This window comes from Notolepis coatsorum (genome assembly GCF_963971535.1).
Source record: "Notolepis coatsorum genome assembly, chromosome: 4".
NCBI lineage: Eukaryota > Metazoa > Chordata > Actinopteri > Aulopiformes > Paralepididae > Notolepis > Notolepis coatsorum.
Window position 1 is genome coordinate 7,251,217 of NC_140168.1, and position 21,625 is coordinate 7,272,841.

The 21,625-nt window shown below is 42.5% G+C and overlaps 1 protein-coding gene across 1 annotated transcript in view; it reads right to left on the reverse strand.

The window, feature by feature from the left end:
* The window catches only part of LOC311227630 (myomegalin), a gene marked incomplete at both ends in the record, with an annotated part of 76,988 nt that overhangs the window by 21,754 nt on the left and 33,609 nt on the right, over positions 1-21,625 (reverse strand). The window contains 8 exons of the mRNA XM_084313353.1: positions 2,441-2,495; positions 2,735-2,852; positions 3,527-3,644; positions 5,790-6,031; positions 8,508-8,830; positions 10,519-10,635; positions 13,435-13,630; positions 18,968-19,322. Coding sequence (XP_084169479.1) covers positions 2,441-2,495; positions 2,735-2,852; positions 3,527-3,644; positions 5,790-6,031; positions 8,508-8,830; positions 10,519-10,635; positions 13,435-13,630; positions 18,968-19,322 — 1,524 coding nt within the window. The remainder of the gene's footprint in view (positions 1-2,440; positions 2,496-2,734; positions 2,853-3,526; positions 3,645-5,789; positions 6,032-8,507; positions 8,831-10,518; positions 10,636-13,434; positions 13,631-18,967; positions 19,323-21,625) is intronic.

The following is a 21,625-nucleotide window of genomic DNA, read 5'->3' on the forward strand; positions in this document are numbered from 1 at the left end:
GGGGCGAGAGAGCAAGAGAAAGACCTACAGTATATGGTTGTGAAGTCTGGGGCCCACTTGCAAACCAAGACTTCACCAAATGGGACAAACACCCAATTGAGACTCTGCATGCAGAATTTTGCAAATCCATTCTCCGCACCCAACGGAAAACGCCAAATAATGCATGCAGAGCAGAACTAGGAAGATACCCACTAATCATCAAATTTAAAAAAGAGCATTCAAATTCCACAATCACCTAAAAGAAGCGACCCAGACACACTCCACAACATAGCCCTCACCCACAGAGAGACCCTCGATAGATGCCCACTCAGCCAGATGGTTCTGGGACTCTGCTCACAAACACAAGCAGAGCCACCAGACAGAAACCACACTGGACTAAATCAAATTATAAAAAAAACAAAAAGAAAATCTGACACATTGGAAAGAAACAACCCAAAAACCAGAGCAAATTGAAATGCTATTTGGCCCTAAACAGAGAGTACACAGTGGCAGAATACCTGAGCACTGTGACTGACCCAAAACTAAGAAGATCCTTGACTAGGTACAGACTCAGCGAGCACAGCCTAGCCATCGAGAAAGGCCATCATAGGCAGACCTGGCTCCCAAGAGAAGACAGACTGTGCACCCACTGCACACAAGATGAGGTGGAAACCGAGCTCCACTTCTTAACAACCTGCCCCCATACCAAGACACCAGAGACATATACTTCCCACAAATTGCAAACACCCAAAGAGACTTTGAAAACATGGACAATAACTCAAAACTCCCATACCTACTGGGAGAAACACAAGAATGTGCAAACACAGCAGCAAGATTTGTGAGCTGCTGTGACAAGAAAAGGACATCCAGCGGAATGCAACCACCATAAAGACTGTACAAGAAATTCCTTCTGTAATGTTTTGTTTTGTTTGGCTTTGGCAATGTAAACGTATGTTTCCCATGTCAATAAAGTCCATTTGAATTGAATTGAGAGAGGGGGGGGGGAGAGGGGGGAGAGAGAGAGAGAGAGGGGAGGGGGGAGAGAGAGCAAGAGAGAGAGAGAGAGAGAGAGAGAGAGAGAGGGGGAGAGAGAGAGCAAGAGAGAGAGAGAGAGGGGGGGAAAGAGAGCAAGAGAGAGAGAGAGAAAGAGAGAGAGAGCAAGAGAGAGAGGGGAGATAGAGAGAGAGAGGGGAGATAGAGAGAGAGCAAGAGAGAGAGAGAGAGAGGGAGAGAGAGAGAGAGCAAGAGAGAGGGAGAGAGAGAGCGAGAGAGCGAGAGAGGCAGAGAGGCAGAGAGAAAGAGCGGAGAGAGCGAGAGAGAGAGAGAGAGAGAGAGAGAGAGAGAGAGAGAGAGAGAGAGAGAGAGAGAGAGAGAGAGAGAGAGAGAGAGAGAGAGAGAGAGGGGGCTGCCCAGCAGCTAAGCGGTATTACACACACCTGCTCCTGCCTTCTATAATTGGCTTCCAGGTGAGTGTTACTGGGCGGAGTAAGTAAACAAATCGGCTTTGTCTGCAACGGAACCTCTCGACTGAATGATGGGGACGGTTGGCGGGTTTATGTTGCTTTTATATCCTGATGCGATACAGTACACAAATACATTTACCCATTTAGCACTTTCATCCAAAGCGACGTACAAGGAAGGTCAGCAGGAAGGGTACAACTCTGGCCGCTAGGCGTGAGTAACATTGTTCGTCAAGAGTTGAGTGAGTGAGTCTTTTTGATCCACTTTTTCTCCCCATTTTCAATTTTTCTCCCATCCCAATTTCGTATGATCCAATTCTTCCCTCCCCTGTCTTGAACGTTGCTAAACTATGCCTCCCACTGGTCGGTTGTAGTGAGGATAGAAGCCTTGCATCCTCGTGTCCCACTCCGGTACACGAGGAGGCAGCCTGTCGCATCTTTTCACCTGAACAGCGCGATCTCTCAGTGGCGAGGAGTAACGCGTGGGAGGCTCACGCTGCCCCCCGCTACTTCCTGTTTCCGCCGCACCGGTTGTCACCAAACCGACCTGTAGGAGTCGCTGTCCACAACGTCCAATCCCCACCCACCAGCTTTCCCACCCTCTAACACTGCCAATTGTGTTAGTATGAACGACCGGCCAAGCCGGTAGCAACGCAGAGAGCTGGGCTCGAACCCAGCGTCTCCTGCGTTAGTGGCGAGTGCCTTGCCCACTGCGCCAATCAGCCGCCCGCAAGTGAGTGAGTCTTGAGTGCTTATTAGTATAGTAGGTAATAATATAGGCATGCTAGAATCCTTAGTAGCAGATTGCATAGTAGTAAAATAATTATCTTTTCTCTCCCTGATTTCTATATTGATGAGGATTTGTGTTTTTACTCGACGACGGAAAATCGGATGGGTTTCAGCACACACGCACACGCACACACACACACACACACACACACACACACACACACACACACACACACACACACACAGTACAATGCCTCAGAGAGCCAACTCACCGTAGAGCAAGCAGCTCGTGACCAGTCTTATCATCATGAACCTCTGCACGGTCTCCTAGGTAACAAGAGAGAGAGAGAGAGAGAGAGGGGGGGAGGGAGAGAGAGGGAGGGAGGGGGGGAGAGAGAGAGATAGAGAGAGAGAGACATAGATCAGATTAGCGGGGGAAAGATAGCAACAGGTCGGGGAGGTCAGAGGAACATCACAAGAGCTGGACATCTGTGTGTACAGTACAGTACAGTACAGTGCTAGTCTCCGGTACTTGGCGTACCATCAAGAAGCGCTTGTTTACTTACTTCCACTGATCTTGGTGCCCACTCTCTGTGCCAGGGCGGTGCTCTGAGCCAGCTGCTCCCGGAAGCTCTGGCCCATATAGTAGTCTATATCGTTGGCACGCAGAAGCTCCTCAAAGGCCTGAAAAAACGTCAAGAAAAACGGAGTGGGTAAAAAACGGTGAAACGCAAAAAACTATTGGATCTTGTGGAATATGAATAGGACATTTTAGATTTGTGATATTAATGAATGAATGATTTTATTTCGGTCTTTTAAAAAAAAATTTAAAGCATAGTAGTAGAACTTCAAAAAAAAATACGAAAGAATAAAATGACCGAAAAGGTGTAGGCTGAAGCCGAGGCTTATAATTGCCTACTCTTTTTTACATTACACTATTTACACAAGAAAAAAAGAAAAATACAAAAAAGAAACATAATTCAGTATATCATTTAGCAAAGGTTACAAACGTTTCATAGTTTTATGTACAAAACATATACACATTTATTTATGTTTTCTTTTAAAAAAAATTATATATATATATATATATATATATATATATATATATATATATATATATATATATATATCTTTCTTTTTCTTTTTCCCTCACTATTTGAACACAGCTATGTTATAGATCAAATATAACTAGGATAATAATGAGGTTTTAATGTATAAATATCTTTATTAGTATTTCAAGGATAAACAGACCAAAAAAAAAAGATAGTGACAACAGCGATACTCCCCCATCCCCACCCCCTCCACCCCCTCCACCCCGCCTCCCGCTCAGAACACTGCTAGCCGTGCTGCTAACGGACCTTGGTGGTGTCTCCCAGGTGCTGTGTGAGGATGTGGCACACCCCCCGGCCCTCCCTCATCCTCTGCCTCAGGTGGGACAGCTCACGGGCCTGCGCCTGGATCAGAGTGTTGTACTTCCTGTTCAGAGAGGAAGAGGAGGGGTCAGAGTGCTGTACTTCCTGTTCAGGGAGGAAGAGGAGGGGTCAGAGGGACGCCACAGAAGTGAAGCCTGCTGTTGGCGGCACACAGTGCGAAAAACACCTGATTCAAATCAATCACGTATTAAAAAATACAATTAGACCTTGGCACTATATATAACCATATAACTCTGTTTTTAAATATTTTGGACAGTCCGTGTATTTAATTTAATTTATTGCAGTTAAAAAGTCAATCCAAATGAAGTACAACACAGTTCCTTTACTTAAGTAAAAGTAGACATATCCAGATAAATGAGTACTCCATTAAAAGTATATACATAACATAGGAAATAGTATATCCCGGACCGTATTTTATTTTATTCTTCTTATTTAAATTTTTATTCTTATTCGTGACTTTTGTTTTGTCTACCTAAAATGTTTACCGTTTACTGTGAGCGATTTGTAGTGCCAAATTTCCCCCGGGATGAATAAAGTATTTCTATTTCTATTGGAGTAAAAAGTACAATATTTCCTTTGAAATGTAGTGGAGTAAAAGTATAAAGTTCCCTGAAATGAAAATAAAGTACAAAGTAGCTGGAAATTGTACCACTGGAGGCTCTTCATTAGTAAACGATCCGTATCTGGCATGTCGTAGTTTACCCTTTTACTGCCACACGACAGAAGGTTAACCCTTTACTATCACACTACCGACGGTTAACCTTCTGTAGTGTGGCAGTGAAAGGGTTAACCTGCTGTTGTGTGGCAGTGAAATGGTTAACCGTTTGGTATGTGGTAGTGAAAGAAAGGGTTAACTCTGACGCTGCCCCCGCGACCCTCGCTCCACTATGTTTTTTTTTTTTTTTTACTTTGACCAGTCAGCTGGTTCTTTTTAGCGTTTATCGCTTTTTCTGGTCAAGCATGACCGACAGAAACAGGTTGAATGGGGTATAGATCGGGGGAAGACACTCTGAGAAAATACGGCGAGTCCGGGAGTCGAACTCGTGTACCCCAGATCCGTGACGCGCACGGTTGTCCCCGACGCCGAAATGGCGCCGAGATACGCGGTGAGCTACTGGAGCTCCCCCTCCACTATGTTTTTGAATGAATGAATGAATGAATGATGTTTATTTTTCAGTCTTGTTTACAGACAAATCAAAAACACACCCGTGTACTTTACAAAAAGAAAAGAAAAAAAATCACAAATGTACATATTCAAGGCAAGCTCACACACAAAATCCAAAATCAACAACCGAAAAAAAGCAATAGGCTGAAGCACGTGCTTATTTTTTGCCTATCCTTTACAAATTCTTAAAAACTAAATATATTTTAATATAAGAAATATTTTTTTATATGCTGGAAGATATAATAATTTTAATTTTTTTTATGTTTGATGTTTTACTCAAAACTGTACTCCTGAATTATTTTATCCTTCAGGGCCTTTTTAAATCTCCCCCGAGAGGTACACAACTTCAACCCGTCACTAAGACTATTCCATCATTTAACTCCCAAAATTGAAACACATCTAGCTTTTACATGAGTTCTTACCTTTTTACATGTTTTAAGAATACACAACCCTCTTAAATTATACTTTCCTTCTCTTGGTTTAAAGAGACATTGAATACAAACTGGTAGGCTTTTACTCTTAGCACGAAAAATTATTTCCAAGGTTTTTATGTACACCACATCTTCACTCACTCAAAATGGCCAGAGGCACTATACAGGGTAACAATATTAATAAGGTATTATTAAAAATGTATTGTTAACTAAGTAAATTGTTTCAATATAAGTCTAGTAATGTATGAATTAGTCAATATAATATAGTATGCTCTAATGCGTAAATATGGGTGGGATTAAATAAGTGTATGCTTCTTCCCACTCCTTTTCAAATATGTAAATAACAACAAATTTTTTGACTTTGTTATATATTTTTTTATTTGTTTATACATTTATTATTTGAACGGCTTAAGGCTATATTTGTACTTGATGTTTGTTTGTTATGTTGCATATTTGAAATAAACTTCAATCAATCAATACAAAAAAAAATTAAAAAAAAAAAAGTCCCCTGACGCTGCCCTGCGACCCTCGCTCCACTCACCCAGGCCAGGTGGCACATGTGACGCTGCCCTGCGACCCTCGCTCCACTCACCCAGGCCAGGTGGTACATTTGCCCCCCTCCTCCTCCTCCTCCGCCGCCGCCAGCCCTTTGCGCTCCAGCCTGGAGCTCTTCAGCTGGGACTCCAGCGAGGCCACGCGCGACACCAGCTCCTGGAGCTCCCGGCTGGGCTTGGGGGGCTCCGTGCGACGAGGGGTCCCGTGGCTGTCGGACATCCAGCCCTCGTCCTCCTCCACGCCGCTGTGGACCGGGGACGCCTCGAAGGCCCAGTTCACCTGCGGGGACAGCGGCATTATTATACATTATTATACACTCAGAAGCTCAATGCCGATGTGACGGGGTTGGAGAAGTCTGATTCGAATCTTTTGAGTAAACTTGATCAGTTGAAGCAGGTCGTCTTTTGTGCCGGCAAGGACTCGCGGTTTGAAACGGGGTCAGTAGTACAGATTTCAACAGGGGAGAGGAAGCTACAGTCCTTGCCAACATGAACGACACCTGTAACACTGATATGACACAATATAGGTAAATCATGTAATATTGCAATAGTCATATTGAAGTTGCAGGAAAGACAGCGCTGTTCACGTAATGCTCATAACCTCGTTATTAACTTTACAAAATCATGACATCGTATTTTACGTTATAATTGAGTATAACCGTCGTGATTGGAGGATGGAGAAAATAGAGTTTGAGATCAATTGTATCATAAAGATAGAAAGAATAAAGATAGGAGTGATCGATGACCCAGACCTTGCGTGGTGTGCTCTGATTAAAGGTTATGTTAAAGTGGTATGTGGTCCAGTTATGCTGCTCTGATTAAAGGTTATGTTAAAGTGGTGTGTGGTCCAGTTATGCTGCTCTGATTAAAGGTTATGTTAAAGTGGTATGTGGTCCAGTTATGCTGCTCTGATTAAAGGTTATGTTAAAGTGGTGTGTGGTCCAGTTATGCTGCTCTGATTAAAGGTCATGTTAAAGTGGTGTGTGGTCCAGTTATGCTGCTCTGATTAAAGGTCATGTTAAAGTGGTGTGTGGTCCAGTTATGCTGCTCTGATTAAAGGTTATGTTAAAGTGGCATGTGGTCCAGTTATGCTGCTCTGATTAAAGGTTATGTTAAAGTGGTATATGGTCCAGTTATGCTGCTCTGATTAAAGGTTATGTTAAAGTGGGATGTGGTCCAGTTATGCTGCTCTGATTAAATGTTATGTTAAAGTGGTGTGTGGTCCAGTTATGCTGCTCTGATTAAAGGTTATGTTAAAGTGGTATGTGGTCCAGTTATGCTGCTCTGATTAAAGGTTGTGTTAAAGTGGTATGTGGTCCAGTTATGCTGCTCTGATTAAATGTTACATTAAAGTGGTGTGTGGTCCAGTTATGCTGCTCTGATTAAAGGTTATGTTAAAGTGGGATGTGGTCCAGTTATGCTGCTCTGATTAAAGGTTATGTTAAAGTGGTATGTGGTCCAGTTATGCTGCTCTGATTAAATGTTATGTTAAAGTGGTGTGTGGTCCAGTTATGCTGCTCTGATTAAAGGTTATGTTAAAGTGGTATGTGGTCCAGTTATGCTGCTCTGATTAAATGTTATGTTAAAGTGGTATGTGGTCCAGTTATGCTGCTCTGATTAAAGGTTATGTTAAAGTGGCATGTGGTCCAGTTATGCTGCTCTGATTAAAGGTTATGTTAAAGTGGTATGTGGTCCAGTTATGCTGCTCTGATTAAAGGTCATGTTAAAGTGGTATGTGGTCCAGTTATGCTGCTCTGATTAAAGGTTATGTTAAAGTGGTGTGTGGTCCAGTTATGCTGCTCTGATTAAATGTTACATTAAAGTGGTATGTGGTCCAGTTATGCTGTTCTGATTAAAGGTTATGTTAAAGTGGTATATGGTCCAGTTATGCTGCTCTGATTAAAGGTTATGTTAAAGTGGTATGTGGTCCAGTTATGTTGCTCTGATTAAAGGTTATGTTAAAGTGGTATGTGGTCCAGTTATGCTGCTCTGATTAAAGGTTATGTTAAAGTGGTATGTGGTCCAGTTATGCTGCTCTGATTAAATGTTACATTAAAGTGGTATGTGGTCCAGTTATGCTGCTCTGATTAAATGTTACATTAAAGTGGTATGTGGTCCAGTTATGCTGCTCTGATTAAATGTTACATTAAAGTGGTATGTGGTCCAGTTATGCTGCTCTGATTAAATGTTACATTAAAGTGGTATGTGGGCCAGTTATGCTGCTCTGATGAAAGGTCATGTTAAAGTGGTATGTGGGCCAGTTATGCTGCTCTGATGAAAGGTCATGTTAAAGTGGTATGTGGTCCAGTTATGCTGCTCTGATTAAAGGTTATGTTAAAGTGGTATGTGGTCCAGTTATGCCGCTCTGATTAAAGGTTATGTTAAAGTGGTAGTAATGCACGACATGCACGATATATCGGCCGATATGGTAATTTTTTTAAACATTGGTATCGGTCCGATATCAAGATAGAGCCGATATAAAATGTTCTTTTTATTTATTTTTTACATGTTTTGGTCTTAAATTGTTTAAACAGATCAGTAATTTCTGAAAATAAGTTACAAAAGTAAAAAAATAATTAAGCGTTTTGGAAAATAGCTCTTTATTTGATTATCATAAAAAAGTGTTTTCTGTATATCGACATCGGTAAATATCGGTATCGGCCAGAACAGCAATATTAATATCGGTTATCGGTATCGGCCACAATTTTCACATCAGTGCATCACTATAAAGTGGTACCCCCCCCCGTCCTCCTCACCTTGCGCGGCGTGCGCTCCAGGCTGGAGGCGTAGTCGCTGGTGGAGGAGAGCGAGCGCACGCGGAGCTGCAGGCCACGGATCACCTTGTGGCAGCGGGTCAGCTGGGAGCGCAGGTCCTGGACCAGGTGCTGGAGAGGGCCGGCGCCCGGCTCCTCCTCCTCTTCCTCCCCCTCCTCCCCCTCCTCCTCCTCCTCCTCCTCCTCGCCCGGCTCGTAAGCCCCTCCCACACTCCCGCCGGTGTCGCCGTGGTACCAGCCCCCCCCGCCCCCCTCGTAGTCCTGGTGATGGGACAGCGACGTGCACATCTCCAGGTCGTCGAACTCTGAGAAATGTGGATTATTTTTCCGCGGTGGATATGACATGGTTAGAAGAGGAGGTGGTTCTAAAGACGTTGATACGATGTGGTTAGAAGAGGGGAGAAACACACATGTAGACTATGAGTATGAGTAGACAGTTTACACAAGGTGCAGTATTAAGGTACTCTGATGATATACGTCATACGTTGTAGGTCCGTGCAGGTTCTGGTGGTTAAAAGGGTCAGACAGACTTAGGGCTAGATCCACAAAGAATGGACTGCACGGAGCAAGTTGCACCCTTACTTAAAATTCATCATGAATTGAAAATGGGGGACCCTGATGTAAACAAGACGAAAGTCTTTCTCTGGTCTGCACCCCCTTAACAATTGTGTGTATTGAGCCGTACTGTATTGTACCCCATTCTGCAATCTGTTAATAGAATGTTCATTCAATCAATCAATCACGTGCAGATTGATTGATTGAATGAAAATACAATACATTCCTCATAGACGTTTAAAACCGACATTGTACAATTTTACACTGCTACTGTATATTTCTGTATATTTGTACTGTATATTTTATTTTATATCCCAGACCGTATTTTATAAAATGTTATTCTTAATAATAATAATAATAAATAATAATAATAATAATAATAATAATAATAATAATAATAATAATAATAATAATAATAATAATAATAATAATAATAATAATAATAATAATAATAATAATAATAATAATAAATAATAATAATAATAATAATAATAATAATAATAATAATAATAATAATAATAATAATAATAATAATAATAATAATAATAATACTATGATTTATAGTGCACTCTACATTTGGAAACCAAATCTCAGAGTGCTTACAGGGGAAAAACAGACTTTAAAAACATAGGCAATTAAAAAAAAAAGGCATAAAAGCATTAAAAAAAGGGATATAAAACACACAAGGCATGTATAAAAAGGTTAAAACTAAGGGAAGGCTTCTGTGAAGAGGTATGTTTTAGTCCTCTTTTAAAGGAAGCAGTGGTCTGTGGTGCTCTGAGGTGGTCAGGGAGGGCGTTCCACACTCTTATTTTTTATTCTTATTCGTGACTTTTGTTTTTGTCTACCTAAATGTTTACTGTTTACTGTGAGCGATTCGTAGTGTCAAATTTCCCTCGGGATGAGTACAATATTTCTATTCTATTCTATTCTATTCTATTCTATTCTATTCTATTCTATTCTATTCTATTCTATTCTATTCAAAGGGTCAAAGTGGGTATCAAACAGGAGGGAAGACTGTCAGGTTTTAAACTGTGGACACCAAACAGAGAAGGTAAAGACGACTTTGCACCGTTGAACGGTAATCCAGAACTATTTTATTGCACTGTAAAAAAAGATTATTTTATCTATTCTATTCTACAATTTTAATAGCACTGCACTATTGCACTATTTTACTCTGTCTATTTTATCTTACTTACTTTTTATTATTGTCTATTTAAAACTGAATCAAACCATAAACAAGGTGGCCTGTTGGGATGTTAGATCCTAATAATGTGAAAAACTGTGATTTTATACGTCTGCACTTTATGTGCTCATTTTATGCCCGTCGTGAAGCACTTTGAGCTGCAGTTTCTGTATGAAAGGTGCTATACAAATAAAGTTTATTATCATCATTATTATTATTATTATTCTCTTCTAGTCCTTGCTAATGTGTCACCTGGGCTGCTGGCGTCCTCCCTCTCCGCCTCGTTCTCACTGCGTCCGCTCGTCTCGTAGCCCAGGTCCTGGAGGTCCACCTGCACCTGCTTACTGGCCTGCTGCACCGAGGTCTCCGCTGGGGGGGGGGGGGGGAGAGAGACGCACCGTGAGACACCCTGGATGTGGTTCTCTACTGTTTTGAGTAGGGATGTCCGATATTATCTGCCGATATTGGCATTCAAATGTGATATCGTAAAATATCGGTATCGGTTTTACATTTTTTTATTTAAACTTTATTTAAATTTTACATTTATTTAACCTTTATTTACCCAGGCAAGCAAGTAAGAACAAATTATTATTTTATTTATTGTCAAAGTATGCATAATGTTGTGTTAATTCCACAACAAGAGATATGTAATGTTAATTACCTGAAATTATCGGTTGAAATCGGTATCGGAAATTAAGAGTTGGACAATATCGGTATATCGGTATCAGTAAAAAAGCCAATATCGAGCATCCCTAGTTTTGAGTACATTTAGTCAAATCCTGTCCACGTCGAATAGCATTTGGCCTGTCCTCCCCGACTAAGGATTTGTATAGTCGACTTTGATTTGTGTGTCTGTGCATCACGCCCCTTTGATTATATGCACTTTTACTGTAAATTGTGCCTCTATGCATTATGCACTTTACTATGATATGCACTTTAGGGGATGTTGAGATCAACTTTAGCATTTGTCCTTTTATACTGTCTGTGTTTTAAAAAGAAAACGTCTGTACTGTTTCTACTCTGCTCCTGTATTGGATTAGTTGTAGACACACAGTGTTGCTCTGTACCTGTATTCCAATGTGGATTCGTCCATACATGGCAAATAAAATCTCTGACACTGACTCTGACTCATATGGGCAGGGTTCACTGGACGATGACAAGTCAAATAATGTCCACAGAAAGTATTACTGTAGCTACTGTACTAAATTATCTTTTGAATATTCTTAAGATTATTTGAACCCCAGGTCTGGTTCAAATCAGATCAGCGTATCTGCATTTCCCTCACGAAAAGCTATCGTAGTGGTATGGTCATTCCAGTTTTACCATATGGTAGAAATACATTACCAGTACGTACTACCGTGAGGTATCACCATGGTACCACTTTTGTACTCAAATAATATCATAGTTATAATGCAATTTAAGCTCCAGGCCATCAGGGAAAACCCCTCCCACCCACTACACACAGACTTGGCTGACAGAAGGAGCATGTTCAGTGCCAGGCTCACACTACCTAAATGTAGCACTGAACGGCACAGGAAGTCCTTCATTCCGACAGCCATCAGACTTTATAAAGCATCACAGTGCCTCACTGCATCACTGAGCACAGGGTGACAGTTACCATCTTCCTGGACTCTTACTTTTGAAACAGCACTGTGCAATATTACACCTACTGTAGACCTCAGTATATTTTTACTGTATTTATTTACTGTATATTTTATTCCATTTTTATTCTATTTTATTCTACTCTTATCTTAGGCAATTTGATTTGATTTGTTTTGTTATTCTTATTCGTGACCTGTTCTGTCTAAATGTTTAAATGTTGAGCAGTGTCAAATTTCCCTCGGGATAATAAAAGTATTTCTATTCTATTCTATTCTAATTTAAAACATGATACGGAAGGTGATATCATGATATCTCCATCATTTTGGTCCCTAAGATGATGGAAATACCGTGATACCTTTTTTAGTAAATATCACAATTAGGGCTGGGACTTCGAGTTCATTTCGATTTCAATGAATTAACTACAGAAACAAATGTATGTACAAAATTACACATTTTATCGCACGTCTGTCGGCTCCGGGCTGCGTTTTTCGCCAATCAACCAATAAAGTCTAAAATGAATTTGATAAAAAAATAATTATCGAGTCCCACCACTAATCGCAATGCTTCTCGGCGAGGCTTGTGTCCCCTGTGTGTCAGACTCACTGAGCAGGTCCCTGTGTGTCAGACTCACTGAGCAGGTCCCTGTGTGTCTCTGTGTGTCCCCTGTGTGTCAGCCTCACTGAGCAGGTCCCTGTGTGTCTCTGTGTGTCGGACTCACTGAGCAGGTCCCTGTGTGTCTCTGTGTGTCCCCTGTGTGTCAGCCTCACTGAGCAGGTCCCTGTGTGTCTCTGTGTGTCGGACTCACTGAGCAGGTCCCTGTGTGTCTCTGTGTGTCTCTGTGTGTCCTCTGTGTGTCCCCTGTGTGTCAGCCTCACTGAGCAGGTCCCTGTGTGTCAGCCTCACTGAGCAGGTCCCTGTGTGTCAGCCTCACTGAGCAGGTCCCTGTGTGTCACCTGTGTGTCAGCCTCACTGAGCAGGTCCCTGTGTGTCACCTGTGTGTCAGACTCACTGAGCAGGCCCCTGTGTCCCCCCTGTGTGTCAGACTCACTGAGCAGGCCCCTGTGTGTCTCTGTGTCCCCCCTGTGTGTCAGACTCACTGAGCAGGTCCCTGTGTGTCCCCTGTGTGTCGGACTCACTGAGCAGGTCCCTGTGTGTCCCCTGTGTGTCGGACTCACTGAGCAGGTCCCTGTGTGTCTCTGTCCCCCCCCTGTGTGTCAGACTCACTGAGCAGGTCCCTGTGTGTCCCCTGTGTGTCGGACTCACTGAGCAGGTCCCTGTGTGTCCCCTGTGTGTCGGACTCACTGAGCAGGTCCCTGTGTGTCCCCTGTGTGTCGGACTCACTGAGCAGGTCCCTGTGTGTCTCTGTCCCCCCCCTGTGTGTCAGACTCACTGAGCAGGTCCCTGTGTGTCTCTGTCCCCCCCCTGTGTGTCAGCCTCACTGAGCAGGTCCCTGTGTGTCTCTGTCCCCCCCCTGTGTGTCAGCCTCACTGAGCAGGCCCCTGTGTGTCCCCTGTGTGTCGGACTCACTGAGCAGGCCCCTGTGTGTCCCCTGTGTGTCGGACTCACTGAGCAGGTCCCTGTAGTCCTTCAGCTGCTCTGCCTGCGCCTGCACCGTGGCCTCAGACACCATCAGCCGCTCCTGCAGCTCCCGGTTCTCCTGGCGACTGAGCGCCAGGTCGGAGCGCAGCCGAGACGCCTGCTCCCGGAGCCCCTCCTCCACGTGCCGCCAGAACCCGCCCACCTCGTCACCGGGCTCCGCCTCCTGGGGGGGGAAAAGACAACACGAGAGATTTAATAACCCTTTCACTGCCACACGACCAAAAGGGTTAAACCTTGCACTGCGACAATACAGAAGGTTAAACCCTTTCGCTGCCACACGACCAAAAGGGTTAACCCTTTCACTACCACACTACAGAAGGTTAACCCTTTCACTACCAATCGTCTGTAGTGTGGTAGTGAAAGGGTTAACCTTCCGTAGTGTGGTTGAGAAAGGGTTAAATAACAAAGTGGACGAAAAAGGAGACCCCGTAATTAACTTCAAAGTCGATCTTCAAAGTCAAAACTTTAAAGTTAAGGATGAGATGTCCGTGTCTCAACGACCAAACCAGTAGAGAGTCTAACAAACCAAAACTCTCCTGTGATCTTTGAGAGAGAGAACAGACCGGGGGCAGCTTATATAAACCGTCCCCCGGGGCTTAAGAACACAGTCCTACGTAGGGACTGTTATACCAACAAGAGAGAGAGAGAGAGAGAGAGAGAGAGAGAGAGAGAGAGAGAGAGCGGAGAGGGAGAGAGAGGGAGAGAGAGAGAGAGGCAGAGAGAGAGAGAGACGGAGAGGGAGAGAGAGACAGGGAGAGAGAGGGAGACGAAGAGGGAGAGGCAGAGGGAGAGAGAGAGACAGAGAGAGGGGAGAGAGAGAGAGAGAGAGAGAGAGAGAGAGAGAGAGAGAGAGAGAGAGAGAGAGAGAGAGAGAGAGAGAGAGAGGGAGAGAGAGAGATACAGAGAGAGATACAGAGAGAGAGAGAGAGAGAGAGGGGGGAGGGGGGCAGGGCTGATTTCGGTGGTGTTCACCCCCCCCCCCCCCCCCCCCCGGCTAGCGAGCTGAAATGTTAAGAGTGAGCGTCACGTTTAGGGATGGGTACCGTTCACATTTGAACCAATACCGGTATCCAACGGTACCTTTTTTTCTGTACTTTAGTCTCTAAAAATGTAATCTACCTACCTGGTTATTAACCAATCAAACATGTGATCACTTTTAACCAGTTCATTGTGTATTTTATTATTGCTTTTACTATTATGTTGGATTGTGTTGTAAATACTGTGTTGTACTTTTAATGCTTCTGTGTATTGTCGGTCTTATAACATCTTGCCTAAAGGACTACAGAGGCTAAAACTGACACATTTACAGAAATGTTTATTAATGTGTAATAAACTGAAACCTCAGTTGTAAACAATGTGTCCAAACTTCTAATTATTTATTATCATTATTATTTATTTAGAACAATTTGTTAATATATACTGTATATATAATATATAATATTGCAGCGAGCGTTGTCTGCATCTAGCTTTGTAAAGTGTAGCCACACTTGCGACCGTTTTCGGCTTGCCATCGCCCCCGACTGCTTTGTTGGTGTTGAATCAAGTAAAATCCTAGGTGAGCGTGTATTGTGCGCGTGAACGTTGACGTGAACGTGCGGCACACTTCATATAGGTTTCGTTTCGCGGACCAAATTGTTTATTGTATATGTGGCACCGGTGGATGTCACATGAATCGGTACTCGGAGTCGGTAGCACCGACGTGATTCGGTCGTTACCCGATACCAAACGTTTCATTTAGCCGAGAAAGGCTTCATGTAATAGACCTGTCGCTAAACCACGCCCCAAAATAGCATTTGTCCAATGATATCACAGCAAAATCCTCGCTGCACAAACCTCGGTCAACTAGGTTTGTAGGCTGTATCAAACCAGACGGCTTTGATCGAAACCACTGTCAAGAGTTCAGTTTTATGTTATTATCTACATAATATCCGATGGTGAAACGCTGTGCGTGGGGTACCTGGATGGAGGAGTATATTTCATACCTTTTCCGAAGCCCAAACGAAAACTAGAGAGTGCAAGCGGTGGATTCTACTGTGTCGTCGACCACATACACAAATGAATGTGAAGACCATTACCAAGGACACTTATGTTTGCTCAAAGGTACTGTAAGGTCAATTCATAAAGACATAATATTTGACGGCATGTATTAGAAACGTACACCAAACTATTAGTTTGCTAACGTTTTACTTTGACTGTGAACTAGCTATTGTATATCCAGCCTAGTTAGCTAAAGTTAGCAGCTACCATTACCAAGGACACTTATATGTTTGCTCAAAGGTAAGGTCAATTCATAAAGACATAATATTTGACGGCATGTATTAGAAACGTAGACCAAACGATTAGTTTGCTAACGTTTGACTTTGACTGCGAACTAGCTATCGTATATCCAGCCCAGTTAGCTAACGTTAGCAGCTAGCTAACGTTAGCTGCCAACATGTAACGATACCGCAGATATTTCTGCATCATAAGGTTAGCTTTCTGCATCATAACGTTAGCTTATACTCTGGACTGGATTGATAGCAGGGCTAGTACTAGTAGAGCCAGCTAGTGGTAAATAAAGGTTATAAACAGAACCTACCCTGGTAAATAAAGGTTATACACAGAACCTACCCTGGTAAATAAAGGTTATATACAGAACCATAACCTAGCCCCAACCATAACCATAAGCTAACCCTGACCATACTCTAACGCTGACTGTAGCCACTAGGTTTATTCCAAAAGGCCACAGATGAGTGTGAGTGTATCAACCGGTTTGTAGGAATCAATAAAATCCACTTTGAGCTGCATTTTATGTATGAAAGATGCTCCATAAATGAACTATTATTATTATTATCTGTCTATGCTTAGCTAATACTCAGCTTTTTGTGTTTTTTTCACAGAATGAGGTGTGCTGGAGATGTTACTGCCTCACCCCTTATCCCTCTCCCCTTATCCATCACCCCTCTCTCCTTATCCATCACCCCTCTCTCCTCCCCTCTTACTCCAGATGAGGAGTGCCGGCCTGTGGAGCAGGCTCCCCGGAAGGTGGACATTACTAGAAAGCTTCTTCTTCTTCTTTAGAATTTCCGGCAGTGTAGACGCCGCGTATTCGTGGCGTATTACTGCCCTCCGCAATTCTTTTGATGAGCTCTTCTTCTTCTTCTTCTTTCTTCTTTTGAATTTCCCGCAGGCGTATTACTGCCCTCCTCAGTTCTTAGACTACGCTAGTGGTGTGCCATAGTTAGGCCTCTGGTAAACCAACTTTTGATTGTTTACCCTCTTCTTCTTCTCATCTTCAAAACACACTATCTCCTTCTTCTCTGCTCCTCTTGCCTGTCCAATACTAATAAATACAATAACGCTATATCCTCTGCCTCTGGTACAACTCCGAAGCATGCAGAAATGTCAGCACTGCCTCTGTGATCAGCTGGTGGTTCTCATTATCCATGCCAAAGAAAGATTTAAGAGAGAAGGAAGAGACTCCCTAAAGAATGCTTAAAATTTAATAGGAATGTTAGAGGTTCTAGAAGGTTCTACTATGACATCATCACCAACGTTCCAGAATGATCGGGCAGAACTAAGGTTCTAGAATGTACTGCCATGACATCACACACGTTCCAGAATGATCGGGCAGAACTAAGGTTCTAGAATGTACTGCCATGACATCACACACGTTCCAGAATGTTCGGGCGGCACAAATTTTCTAGAATGTTCCTAACAATAGGTCCGTGGGTGAATTATGTACCATTACAATCACTACAGTACTGTATTAAGTTTCAAAAGTAAAAGTACAGTACATATTCTATAGGCATCTACTACTTAATCTTCATCAACAGTTGCTGATATTGCAAATGTCAACAGACCAGGCTATTAATCCATAATGGAGGTACTAGAAGAAAGGGTAACCAAAATCATGTTTCTCATTCCAAGGGTCATCAATAATCACAGCAAATGTTGTGACTATGACTAACGGGTCAGGAGATTGACAATGTGCATCCAGCGATAACATTTTAATTCGATCTGTGAACTATGGGTCTGGGGTTGGGACAAAATAAATGTTAAGCCTCGTCACAGCATTCATTTGACTACAAGAATATAATGTTAAATTACCATAGATGTATCACAACAACACATGATATTGTTCGCTATTCCAGTTTATATCGTACATCCATTTGTGTAACTGTAAATCCATGTATATTTATTGTATATATTAAAAATAGTTTTATGTACACTTTAGTTGTGGGTTTTCTTTTCTAATCAGAGTGATCTATCTTGAGAATGTGTTGTATATGCATTTATTTATATTTATATTAAATATAACTTATACTTAGTGTTATAAGAACAGTTATAAGAAAAAGAAAATGTCCTGTACCCATATACTGTGATTTACAGGTATTTTGGTAAATGGCTGTATTTATATAGCGCTTTTATCCAAAGCGCTTTACAATTTGTTTCTCACATCTTACCCATTCACTCACACATTCACACACCGACGGTGGAGGCGACCATGCAAGGTGCCAACCTGCTCATCAGTGTCTTGCTCAAGGACACTTCGACACGCTGCCCGGGAGGAGCGAGAATCAAACCGGGAACCTCCGGATTACCAGACGACTGCTCTACTCCCAAGCCACTGTCGCCCCCTATTATTAGGTCTATTTTATTATTAGGTATTTTTACTTTGGTCTCTATCACTATACATTTATAGTTAGTGTAATCAATCATTTGACCTGATGTACTGTACACTAGAATGTGCAGCATACCATTCTCAGACGTCTCACCCCTTTATGGATGAGGATTGTTGGCAAGTGACTTTTTTTCCTCATTCTAGTGACTAGTAGTGACACAACTGTCGGGTCTAGCTCGTATACTGCGTTGGCCCACTAGCCTTAAACTAAATGTATCAGCAATAGTAATAATCATGGATTATCGTCATAGTTCTTGTAATCTTCAATCAAGTCAACTGTAAGTAATGCAACGTTATCTATAGCTAATGCTTGCATCACCATGGAGGTCTAAGGTAAATGTGTATCTCATGAACGTACTTTTCCACTGCATATTGTAACCCTCTCTGTGCTTCTAGATGAAATATTTGTGTTATCTTTAAAAAACAGGTATATTACCTGCTGTGATAAATCTCCCGCGGCATAGCCCCTTTTCGTGACTGTGAAGCAAGGCTTGCATCACAGTCAGGAAAGGGGCTGCCTGCGGCCATCGTCAACGAGAGTCATCCACGGTCGGCTTAGCTTGACCGAGTTTTCAAAGGGGGGCGTGGTTTAGCGACAGGTCTATTATTTTTCACATATTGAACGATAGATAGTCGATGTCAAATGGGCCATAGTATTGTATCCATAGCTATAATATAGAATATAGTTATAGCTCTACAAACAAGGTGACGCACACTCCTATCTTTTAAAGCGTGGCAGTGCTAGAGCGGGGGGGCCCCGGCTAATCCCCGGCGGTCAATGAGTTAAGAACAAATTCTTAATTTAATGAATTATTATTATTATTATTATTACGTTACCTTGCCCGCCGGGCGCGCCTGGTGCCGGGACAGCAGCGTGCCCAGGTCCAGGGAGTGCGGCCGGGTGCACTGCCTCTTGCCCCTCCCCCCCTCCTCCCTCAGCTTCACACACGGGGGCCCGCGCTTGCCCGCTGCCGCTGGTGGAGGTGCGGCCTCTTCCTCCTCCTCCTCCTCCTCCTCTTCTTCCTCATCCTCCTCCTCCTCCTCTTCTTCCTCCCCCATTTCCTCCTCCTCCTCCTCTTCCTCCTCCTCCTCCTCCTCAGGGCTCACCCCCCCCCGTCCTGGGACCCCTGGTCTGCCTCGACTCCCCGCTCTCAGGGTCTCGTTCTCGTTCTGCAGACTCAGCATCGCACTCCTGGGGGGGGGGGGGGGGGGGGGGGGTATTTATTTATTTTTTACCCAGGGACAGTGCACATTAATAAACATCTTCAGTTTCCACATCAATGTAAATGTGCCAGAATTAGCTAATGAGCTAGTTTCCACCTGTAGTCCCTGCCTACCATGCATGTCTTTATGGTGGGAGGAAACCAGAGTACCTGGAGGAAACCCACACGAACACACAGGGAGAACATGCAAACTCCACACAGAAAGGCCCCCTGCTGGGGTTCGAACCCAGGACCTTCTTGCTGTGAGGCAGCAGCGGTGCTAACCACTCTGTGCCACCATCATAGCTAGCAGCATGGGGGAGGGGGAGGGGAGGTACAGGTCATAGAATTATAGTACAGTTGGAGAAGTAAGCATTTTAATAGAATAAAAAGGCAGTGTAAACAATATAACAATATAATTAACTCTGGACATGCGCATATGGGCAACAAGGTGCGAGATGAGGGTATGTATGCCCCCTCACTCAGTTATATTTGCCCTACAATAAATATAGTTACAATATATATATAATCTAATAATCTAAATGTTATCAAATATATAATCTAAAAATGCTATATGCTAAGATGCTAAATATATGCTGTATGTATGCCGTGATATACATCATACGTTATATTGTCCTTTTGGGTGAGAGTCAGACACACTCAGTTCCTAGTAGTTGGATGTGTGGCAGCGGTCCCTGCCCACTGTTGTGGAGCCTGATGGCCGCTGGTATGAAGGACTGGCCGAGGCGGTTAGTTGAGTGTCGGGGGGGTATGAGTCTGTGACTGAACGTTCTTCTCATCTTGACTAGCTCATCGTAGACCTACTGCGTGAGACTATGTGTAGACCTATCTACCTATCGTTGTACTGTACTTGTGCTGTATAATGACTAGGGCTGTCTTTAATACTTCAAAGCTTCGTTCGATGGGCATGGGATTCGAATGGAAAAATAAAATTTGAATATATAAAAAAAATAATAATAATAATATTCAATATATATTTATTTTTTTGCAAAATCAACTCTTAATGTTGTAATCTCTTTGTTAATTACAACAAGCAATGCTGTTTGTTATTTAAGATGAGGTCGGGCTCGGCACTGACAGATTTGTTTTCATTGTGCTGTACAAGTCCCACAACATAAAAAAAAATAAAATAAAAAATACCGACGGGGTCGGTACCGACCCCAAAATGGCATATGGTCATAAATCAATATTTTTCAGAGTGTTGCATATTTTTTACGATTTTTTTATTAAACGTTTTCAAGTATTAACATCACTAACATGTCACAAAAGCATGTAGAATGTATATTATCATCAATACGTTAGTTTAGCAATAGGTTAAAAGTGCCATTAGATCGTTTTAACTTCTCGATTTGCTGAAGTCTATTACAAGACGGTGACCATTTTGGAAAATTTTAATCATGGGAATTGTAGTTTTTTTGCTGCCATTTTGTCGAGGGGATGCATAGCTGTGGATCAGCGTTGGAATTATTCCGAACTACACTTCCTGTCAGATACTGTGGGGTTTCAAAGTTCAGCGTTCTGAATGAATTATTTCAATAACTGTTATTATTCGGGATAGTAAGCCACAAAAGGTAACGTTTTTGACAAATATTGAAACACAGTTAGTTTCTCCTCCCTATTGTTAGCATTGAAATTAGTTTCAAAATGGTTGCACTGTGGTGAAAATAAAAAGGTACAGTAAATTACAGTAGATATCATTATCTGTTCGTATGCACGCCTGGTGATACTAAATCCAAATTGAACTCAGGCATTTGAAAGATAATATATATAAATGTGCGAATTGGCTATAATAAGGTAATTTATAAGCATCATATATTCTTTTTTGATCAACTTTTTCTCCCCATTTTTCAAAAAATTTTCTCCCGTCCCCAATTTCGTATTGTCCAATTACATTTACATTTACATTTAGTCATTTAGCTGACGCTTTTATCCAAAGTGACTTACAAGTTCTGTACGACAAGCCATCAGGAAGGGCACAACTCTATCAGCTGAGCAACAATGTTCATCAAAGTGTTGAGTGCTACAGTGTAGGTTAGTTTATTAGGACAAGTGCATGACAGTACGGTTAGTTAGGGTTAGATTTTTTTTTTTTTTAGTTTTTTTTTTTAATTCAGGTAATGGTTGAAGAAGTGCGTCTTTAGTCGACGGCGAAAGATTGGACGTGATTCGGCTGTCCTAACTGGGGTGGGTAGTTCATTCCACCATTGTGGGGCAAGGACTGAGAATAGGCGACTTCTCTTTGATGACCCTCCCGGAGCTTGGATAGGAGTAG